General features: G+C 36.2%; 3 protein-coding genes across 3 annotated transcripts; 2 read left to right on the top strand and 1 right to left on the bottom strand.

Moving 5' to 3' along the window:
* The first annotated feature begins 712 nt into the window (after positions 1-712).
* LOC118041560 (GDSL esterase/lipase At4g01130) lies at positions 713-3,357 on the top strand. Its single transcript, XM_035048977.2, has 5 exons — positions 713-1,085; positions 2,037-2,255; positions 2,344-2,501; positions 2,622-2,892; positions 2,975-3,357. Exons 1-5 carry the CDS (start codon positions 827-829, stop codon positions 3,241-3,243), a joined length of 1,176 nt encoding a protein of 391 aa, XP_034904868.1. The 5' UTR covers positions 713-826; the 3' UTR covers positions 3,244-3,357.
* Positions 3,358-3,515: 158 nt separating this feature from the next.
* On the bottom strand, positions 3,516-5,061 carry LOC118041561 (uncharacterized). The gene is made up of 2 exons (XM_035048978.2): positions 4,805-5,061; positions 3,516-4,654 (listed from the first exon to the last, which is right to left on the bottom strand). The coding sequence occupies exon 2, from the start codon at positions 4,607-4,609 to the stop codon at positions 3,737-3,739; it is 873 nt and encodes a 290-aa protein (XP_034904869.1). The 5' UTR covers positions 4,610-4,654; positions 4,805-5,061; the 3' UTR covers positions 3,516-3,736.
* A 1,367-nt stretch (positions 5,062-6,428) lies between these two features.
* Positions 6,429-8,848, top strand: LOC118041563 (protein CURVATURE THYLAKOID 1A, chloroplastic). The gene is made up of 5 exons (XM_035048979.2): positions 6,429-6,678; positions 7,662-7,756; positions 7,916-8,023; positions 8,104-8,175; positions 8,579-8,848. The coding sequence occupies exons 1-5, from the start codon at positions 6,525-6,527 to the stop codon at positions 8,642-8,644; spliced, it is 495 nt and encodes a 164-aa protein (XP_034904870.1). The 5' UTR covers positions 6,429-6,524; the 3' UTR covers positions 8,645-8,848.
* Positions 8,849-10,056: the final 1,208 nt, after the last annotated feature.

Below are 10,056 nucleotides of genomic sequence, written 5' to 3'. Positions count from 1 at the left end.
TCTAAAGCTAGGTTAGTTGCTGGGAGGTTTAAATAAGGAGTATATTTTTTTTTTGACATGTATGCATTAATTTCTGATTTTTTTAACATATATGCCCTGATTTCTAAAATCATTATAGCTAGACTATTCTGGTTCTTTAGCTTTTTTTTTTTTTTTTTATAAATTAGAAATTCATCAAATGGATATTAAAATAATATTTTTAAATGGTGATTAAGAAGAACAAATTTATATGGATTAATTGGAAGGTTTCGTTGTGCCTATCAAGAAAAATAAAATAAAATAATATATATATATATATATATATATATATGTTGATTTAAAAATTCTAATGTATTATTGTATTTTGAAAGAAAATATATTTATATACAAAATTAATCTTGTGCGAAGAGAGCATTGTCTCTTTAAAAAATAGCATTATTGTCGGTTAAGGATACCAATTTCTTCTAAGCCCTTATTTTTTTACATATTTATTTTTAGTGATATTTATTTTTATTATTTTTTTAGTTGCTGATTTAATATTAAAAAAGAAAAAAAAAATCTTGATTGCATTTATTTTTCAAATTCTTTCCGTTTTTTATTCCCTAACAACAATTGGTCTAATATTGCTTTTTGTGACATCCACGTGCCAGCTACCTTACAAAAAAAAAAAAAAAAAAATCACATTTGGTTTCCTCACCATATCAATCATTATCTTTAGCAGGCCGCATCATCAAAATTAACAGGATATTCACATGCCAGTTGTCCACACTTTCTATACAAGCACAAGCCATATACTTCAATAATTATCTACTTTCACTCCAAGGACAGGAATATATCGCGCGAGATAATGAGTCTCTGGTCGTCAAAATGCAGCACGGTCATGTTGCAGCAGTTTCTAGTCGTTTGGGTGGTGATGGTGGCAATGTGGGGTAGTGCAAGCTACTCAAAATGCGATTTTGAGGCAATCTTCAACTTCGGCGACTCGAATTCGGACACTGGTGGGTTTTGGGCAGCTTTTCCGGCACAGTCTGGTCCCTTTGGCATGACTTACTTCAAGAGACCGGCTGGCCGGGCTTCGGACGGGAGGCTCATGGTTGATTTCTTAGGTAATCTCTCTTCTATCATTTTTAGGCCCTGTTTGTTTTATCTCATCATATCTTTGATATCCTGGAAAGGCAGTTTGAATATAAATCACATGGTAGACAAACAATACCCATGTATGGGTGCCGCTTAGGACTAGTTTGGTTGATTGTCTCAAACAATTTGAAATCAGAGCTCATTCATTTTGAGATGAAGAAGAACAAGTTAGAAGAAGGATTGTTTCTGTCGCGTAATCCAGCAGCCCAAAGATTTTTTATTGTTTTTCCTTTTTGAAGGAGCCTTCAAGTTCAAGACTACAGTCGCTTGCGCGGAACTGGAATTTTAAAAGTTGAGGCGTCAATGTTTAGAAAATACAAATTAAGACGGGTATGAAAATAACATAATAATAAAAAATTATAGAGATAATACATAATTTCTTGAAATGAAAAAAACATATTTCTTAAGAAATAAGTCTTAATTTTAAGGGAATAATTAAAAAATCTCAAAATGTTTTAGAACTAAAATGTGAAGTTTCTCAAATTTTGAGAGTGCAGTGGCACCCTTAGCTCTAATTCCTAGCTCCTCCGCTCCAGACAGAACCCGTTTGCACTATGATCTTTATTCGGCAATTTCTTACCACAAGACAAAACAACAACGTTGGAGATTTTGGATTACTCAAGTTGCCGACAATAACAGCCACCAATAATATACCGACGGCGACATGATATTTCTTCTCCGTTTCTTTTCCTTGGGACCCTCGGCCCTTGGTATATGGCTCTAGATCTCCAGGTAACGCGGGCAAAACCAGAATGAGCTTTAAACGTATATTACTGTATAATTATTTTAAGTTACCTTAAATGATTGTTCTAAAAAGAAACTGGAAGATATAATTATCAATTCAATAGCTATGTTATGGGATAATATTAAAAACTCGGTGCATTACGTCGTGAAATGACTTGCGATATTTCACTTGACAGCACAAGCTCTGGGATTGCCATTTCTGAGCCCATATCTGCAATCAATCGGATCTGATTATAGACACGGAGCCAACTATGCAACACTGGCATCTACTGTACTGTTGCCTAACACTTCCCTCTTTGTTACTGGGATCAGCCCTTTTTCTCTGGCTATCCAGATCAACCAAATGAAGGAATTCAAGGCTAAGGTTCATGAATTCCACTCCGCCCGTCAACAAGGTGTGTATAGCGCACCCACCATAATTCAAGATTCACAGTTGTGTTCTAGACTAGATTACGAAACTAATTTTGGCATCTTGTCTTGTAGGATCAACACCTCTCCCATCACCGGACATTTTTGGAAAGTCTCTCTACACGTTTTATATTGGTCAGAATGATTTTACTTCAAATTTAGCTGCTATTGGTATTGGTGGAGTGAAGCAATATCTCCCTCAAGTGGCTGCGCAAATTGCCAGTAGTATCAAGGTTAGCTCTTCTGCAACTACGAACAAGCATGATGGCCACTAGGCCCAATAAACAACATAGCCTCAAGTAGCTCTTCTGCAAACATGGCTTATTCTCATGTTAATTTACATAATCTTGAAGGAGCTATACGCATTGGGAGGGCGTGCATTTCTGGTTCTCAATCTTGCACCGATAGGTTGTTATCCTGCGTTCTTGGTACAGCTTCATCATAACACCTCGGACATCGACGCCTTCGGTTGTTTGATCTCTTACAATAACGCAGTGGTGGACTATAATAACATGTTGAAAAAGGCTCTAAGCCAAACTCGAATGGCACTCCCAAAAGCTTCCCTTATATACGTGGACGTCCATGCTATTCTACTGGAGCTCTTCCAGCATCCCGTTTCTCATGGTATTTAACATACTTGGCAGTATATTAATAAATTACTTGTTTGTTTTTGAACATCTGATAAAAGTTGTTTGTTTTGGAGCAGGGCTCAAATATGGTACCAAAGCATGTTGTGGCCATGGGGGAGGCCAGTACAATTTTGATCCTAAAGCTTACTGTGGAAATACCAGAGTGATTAATGGAAGCACTGTAACAGCATCAGCTTGTGGTGACCCATACAAGTATGTTAGCTGGGATGGAATACATGCCACAGAAGCAGCAAACAAGCTTGCTACAATAGCTATTCTGAATGGGTCCTATTTTGATCCTCCTTTTCCTCTTCATCATCTCTGTGACCTCCAACCTATTAATTGATGTTCTCTCTTTAATTTTAGGAGCTAATAAATAATCACCCAACGATGTTAGCCAGGCTAACGAACCCCTAAACTTTGATTTATCATGTTTAATTGGATCTTTAAAGTTCAAGGTCGTACCAGTCCTCCATGATTCAGTTGTTGATGATGAAGCGAGAGTTATGATGGGAAAAAGATAGAAATACATTATAATGTTATAATATGTACATATCATATAGATTTTTTGATTAATTGAAAATTATATGTACGAGATTTATATATAAGATTTGTGCGGTTTAAATTATATGTACATATCATCCTCATCAATCATGTTTTGAACCAGGTGCCCAAGGCAATCGAAAATAAATTTCAGTTTCAAGCATCGATGCCTCAACTCATCACAAATTACAAACAGTTCTTCTATAACCAATTGAATAATATTAATAATAAAATCGAAGGTATCATCTCTAGAAAACTAAGAGGAGTGAGAAATGTGCAAAGAAACTGAAATGGAGTCAAGGAACATAATCTTGCTCAAGGGCTGGCTGGGTTCTTACCATTGATGATGAAGGTATTCTACTTCTTCCAATCGAAGTTGTATCAAGGGCCACCGCATTTTCAGACTCTGCCTCCATCTCTCTGAATCTCCCACTCCTCACTAGTTTAAAAGTGGTGAATCCAATCACGCCCAGCAAAACAAACGCAAGAATCGCAGCTCCAAATCCGATCACCCACCATATCCAAACTCTGTTATTCTTATCTACTTCAGAGTTCTTAACAGCAACTGAAAAATGACCATCACCTTGTGTCATGCAAGTATTTTCGTTAGTTATGTTCCTAAAGTGGACCAATCCATCTGGACCAAGCTCGACGCATTTTAATATCTTAGGATCACCTTTTGTCATGAGGTTAGGAAACTTGATCGATATGGGGTCACCCAGCACGTTAAACTTGAGTGCCTCATTACCCAATGCACTTACATTTGAAGCATCATAAGCCATGAAGCCAACAACAGGAGCAACTAATGAATAATCAGGCACCCTGTAATAAAGAGTAGACCAATTTCCCAAGTTTTGATATACTATAGACAGTCTCTTCACAAATGGGAATGGAGTAATCCTTGGCGGGATAAAAAAAGAAGTGAAATTGGCTCCTCTTTCCCAGAAATGACCACTTCTTAGCCTAACAACCGAGACTTCCATTCCAGAGAAATTAGCAGGGAGAGGAACTTTTAATGAAGTACCTGTACGTTTCTTTGCTTGTGCCTTCATTGCGTATTGGTGAATCAATACATCTAAAGACTCAGGATCATAGCTTGTTAAGCCATGAACAGGTGAAATTAACAAGAAGAACAGAGGAAAGATGTGCCAGCTTCTGTTGCACCCCATCAAGATCGAGCCCCCAAGCCTCCTGATTTACATGTTGAATCTCCCCTGATAAATCATCAATTAATGAATGCCATAATAATAATAAATTAAAAAAAACCACCATTTGCGCCAATATTATATATAGAGTGCAATAGGTACCCAGAGAAATATGTTAAATAAAGGCAATGCGTGTATTTATAAGGTAAACCAAATCACCTTAATTTAACAAAGGAAAGTGGCTTCACAACGAGATCAGAAACTCAGAATTCTTCAATGGATTGTCGTGATATCTAGGATGAGATTAGTGGCCTGGAGAAAAAGCAGCTGTGTTACGAGGGGGGATGACAGGTTAGACTGGCACCAGAGAGAAAGGGTCCTTCAGAGTTGTTTGAAGGTCCCTTTCCGGTTTCTCTAGGTCAATTGGAGTGGTTGATTAGAAATAAAAAGGTTTAGTTATGGCAAGCAACCCAACGAGGTGTTAGGGTGGATTAGCCCCACAAGGGAGGATGGGATCTGGTACAAGTCTAAAAATAGACGATTGTTGTTTATAGGCAAAGTTATTTTTGAAGCTATGAAATACAGTCATTTACAGACCCACGACCTATTTCTATGCTGTTTCTTATACGAGTTAAAAGATTTTTTTTTTTTTTTAATTAAGATGGTATTTGGACTAGCTTGTGTGTATATCTCGACTAATCTCACATACTTTGAAAATTAATGATCATGTACGTCTCCAGTGGTTATTATATTAGCAACCACATATTTGAATTTGAGACCACAGAAAAAAACAAACTTTTTAATTTTAAATTCTTATTACTAAATCACTTATTAAATAGTTAATATTTTTTTTTACATAATTAATTTTGATATTTATCATATGATATTTTTAATGATATATTTCATGGGTGCAGTCTTAGGCTCTTAGTTATTTTCACAATCCGTGACTTGATTTTGCAACTTTGAAATTGAAATAATGTAGGTTTAGATGGGTAACACCATTGATGAATGTTACTTTATAAAATCCAAGGTGCTTGTAAATAAAATTTATGTGGTTGTATAATAAATTAATCATTTCTTTTTTATTTAGATGAAAAATTTCTAGTTTTTAGTCTTGTTTCGTCTATTTCTTTTGCTGTCCTTGTTTGTGTAGATTTCTTCTCTATATTTATATTGTTTGAGCTCATCTCAAGACAAATTTATTTTATCTTCTTATTGAATTGTGATCATTTTATATTTTTTTTCCAATCTCAACTTGATTCCCTGTTAATTTTTCCAAGAGCTTCTTCTCTATTTATTTTTTCCTCATTTAATTTCATCTCCCATTATATATTTTAGCTTTCGGTCATCTCAATCCCCTTATTCTTCTTTTCCTCTCAATTTGCACCTTAAAAATGTATTTTTTATATATAGGATTTTCTATTTTATCACAAAAATAAATACACAAAAAAAAAACAAAAATCATGAAATGAAAAACAATGATTGAATTTTCAAGCATGATTCAAGGTAGAAAACACTTTCATTGAGTTATCTTCTCAAAGATAAATTCATAAATATTAAAATCGTAGTTATTGAAAACTAGAATTTGGTTAGCTGAGAGTTTTCTCTCTCTTTTTTTTTAATGACTTTTTTTTTTCTTAGCAACAAGCAAGAATTGAAATGCGACCCTCACACAATAAAACCAACCATCCATGTGGGAGAGCGCGCGCGCCATAAACGTGGATTTTCAGATAGGGAATCGACCAATCAAAACGCACACCAAATCCACGTGTTCTCATCTAATTCAATGACCGAAACACAGCACAAAAAATATCATCACTGGATAAATATACAATTAAACAAAGAACAGAGCGGATAGAAAAATAAAGTAAAACAAACACAAGAGAAAAGTCGAAAAACAGAGGATAGGAAGCAAGAGCGCCACACATCGAAAATCCAAATGGCATCGACGGTGATTGCGGCGGCAGCATCTTCCTCCATGGCGGCCACCGCCATCAGAGCCACCCGCTGCTATGCCTTGCCTTACCTCCCTCCTCGCTCCTCCTCATCTTCCCAATCCTTTCCCATCAAACAAGTCTCACTCACAGCCTCAGGTATTTCATTATTCTTTACTCAAGTTGAATGCATGAATACACACAAGGAAGACAAAGCAAAGCAAAGAAAATCCCACTTACAAGCAAATGTAAAACAAACGCGGTGCACAGTAATCATAGAAAGTTTTTAATGATTAATTGGCGTTACTCTTTGGTCATTTTTGGCCCGCAAGTTTCACAATTTTCTATTAGGAAATGTCTCCTGGTAGAGTTAAACTAGTACATTATTTATTTCCCATATATCTATAAAGTGGTAGGTTTGAGCTTACTTAAGTGGGGTTTCTTTCTCATTTGCGAAACAAGTCCCGAGAGGAAGCAATTTAGCATGAATTATTAATTGTTGCTCCAAGCAGAGTATTTTGTCGTGGAATTTCCAGTTAGAGCAATGTCCTTGTAGATTATGATCATAATATTTTGTTACGTAAAGGGAAAACAAGTATTTTATTTTGAAAGGGATGCAGTTGGTTCCCTGAAATAAAAGCACCAGCAAGTTGAAATAGGAATGATTATATCTTTGGTGGCTTAATCATGGTAACTCTAGTATTGCTTTTGATTTCCCCACTGTGATTCGTGGCATTTTTTCGGAGAGTTGGGTAGAAGGAAAAATAGGAGGTTATGTGAATTGCTGATAACTAGTGAATGGTAATGGCAGCAAGAAAAAAAAAATTATAGAGTGGATCTAATTCAATTTACCTTTCATAGCTGGTGTTCATCAATGGGGCTCAAGTTAGGGACGGAGCGAGATATGCACCTGGAAAACATATGTGGCTTTCCTTTTTGTTTCTCTTCTTTTCTAGGATATACGACATCTTGGATCATGTGGATGTTAAAAATACAATTCAAGAATATGCGAGGGTTAAAAACACATTCGCAGACCATGTTCGGTTGGCTTTTCAGTTTCTTGCGTTGTTCCTCATCTTGACTACTTGTTCCTGTTTTGATTTTGTAATTATATACCAAGGTTTCTTATTCCTTTCAAACAGATTCCCGCAGGTTTGCTCCTTTCCAGACCAGAGCCTCTTCTTCAGAAGAATCCCCAGTCGATGCTAATGAGATTTTCACAGACTTGAAGGAAAAGGTAAGAAACAAGCTTGGCACGCTACTCTCATAGACAGCTTGGCATTCTTCAGTGGTGTTTCTCTTTCTGAACGGTCCCATTTTGGCCTGGCTTTCCATTCCTTTCTCGAATCCCCTATATAGTTGGACTGAAATGAATTGCATCTGTTGTCAATTCTAGTGGGATGCGGTAGAAAACAAATCCACAGTAATTATCTATGGAGGAGGGGCAGTAGTTGCTGTTTGGCTATCATCAATTCTAATTGGTGCCGTCAACTCAGTACCTTTGGTAGGTTATTCTTTTAATCAAGTATAGAGGAGACAGATGCTTTTCCAGTTCTCGTAGTTACTGACTTTCCACTTTATTAGCTTCCCAAAATCTTGGAGCTGGTGGGGCTTGGATACACTGGATGGTTTGTCTACAGATATCTTCTCTTCAAGGTAAGAGATTCAGCATGTTTTATCTGTTCATGGTGGGTGAATGTATGCTTTTGAATGTTTTCGCGCAATCTGCTCCTGTCCTAGTAAGCCTCAGGTCAAGCAGAAGAAATATATATTAGGCAATACATGCTAATAGCATCAATGCCAGCCCATTTTTTATTAACTATAATTTGAGTTCCATGCATTCTGCATTCTGGAAATTGCTACAGGTTGAGATAATGTTGGACAAAACCGATGATGGTCTTTAATTAGGCAGATCTTATTCGATTAAAACCCAACATTGAATAGCAATTGGTTTTTGAACCATGTCCTTCGGGCACTTGGTAGATCTTCTGCCAAAGAAATGATTATACAATGCCCCTAACCAACAAATTGCTGATAATGAAACATTTTACTTCCTCAGTCGAGCAGAAAAGAACTAGCCACGGACATTGAAGTATTGAAGAAGAAGATTGCAGGAACTGAATAAATTTGCATTGCTGGGCAGTGGATGTATCTTCTCCAAAAACAAAAAAAAAAAAAAACAATGTATTTTGGCACTCTGCATCCCTGCTGTAAGATGTATTTGTATCTTGTATTCCGTAATGTAGAATAGGCATTGTATAAGTTCTATTACTCTGTATTTCCCGGTTCATTATTGTAATAAGATTTGGCAATTTCATCTGTGCTTAAAGATGGATATTGATTATACCACTTACATGGTGATGATTCACAAGAGATTACGCACACCCAGGTCCACACCATAAAGCTACTGCTCTAAAATGTGACAGGACTTGCAGAGTATTGCCAACGTAGTTAAATCAGTTTACCAGGGTGCTAATTTTGAATGATGACAGAAACTTCACCAAAGCCAGCACGCCTGCTTGATAATAAAAGAATATTATCGTCTTGATTCGGCCAAATAATATGTTTCTTGCAGAAACACGAACACGTGATCAAGAAAGCGAGTTGGATTGGATGGAAATATCCTCCAAAAGAGTGGACCAAGCTTAATGTTGATGGTTGTCTTGTTTAATTTAATCTAGGGCTGTTTTAGCTCCGAATTTCCAAAAAAAAAAAGAAGAAGAAGCAAGTAGGACCAAGATATATAGAGGGCAATATTGTAATGTTGCATCATGGTAAAAGAAACCTCACGATATTATTCTTTTCTTGATAAAAGAATTACTTGCAGAGCCGTCTACCCAAATTCGTGAAACACAAATCACACATTGCACTAATAATCTAAAATATTAGCAGTAATTTTAGTGCAATGCAATGCAATATAATTAATTATATAATATAATATAATATAATATAATATAATGGAATGTGATGTGATGATTCATTACTATTGTTTAATTACGAGGAAGTTTCATTTAAATCTTTGAATTTTTAAATTCTTTTATGTTAATCTCTATATTTTATTTTATTTGTAAACTAATCCGCATACCACAATCCTCGTCTTGAAAATCAATATTATTATCAAGTTCTTCACTACCACCACCACCACCACTATATGTCCACCAGAAACCGGATCATTCAATTTAAATTTTCCCGGCAACTCTCAATAAGCTTTCAACAACCTGGCTTCATCAGGCATGTATTGCAAGATAACGTCAACCTTGTCATCTTGATAATCCCTGAGCCCAACAAGAATAATATCACCAGCAGCAATCCATACTTTTTTATCATCTTTCTCTTATATGAACAAGCCCTTGGAGTTCATCAATGCAACAGGTTTCACACTGACGGTTTCCTAACATACGTATTACTTGCGCATATTCTCGTTCGTCTTCTTAATTTGAAGATTAACTCTCTTTTCTCGTCGTCTGCATCGTTCTTTCCTCTCTTTCGATTCTTGCCTCCCTTCCCCTTGTTCTTCTGCATCTTTCAAAAGAAAGT

This window comes from Populus alba, chromosome 14, assembly GCF_005239225.2.
Source record: "Populus alba chromosome 14, ASM523922v2, whole genome shotgun sequence".
Lineage (NCBI taxonomy): Eukaryota > Viridiplantae > Streptophyta > Magnoliopsida > Malpighiales > Salicaceae > Populus > Populus alba.
This window is presented reverse-complemented; position numbering and strand designations above follow the sequence as displayed.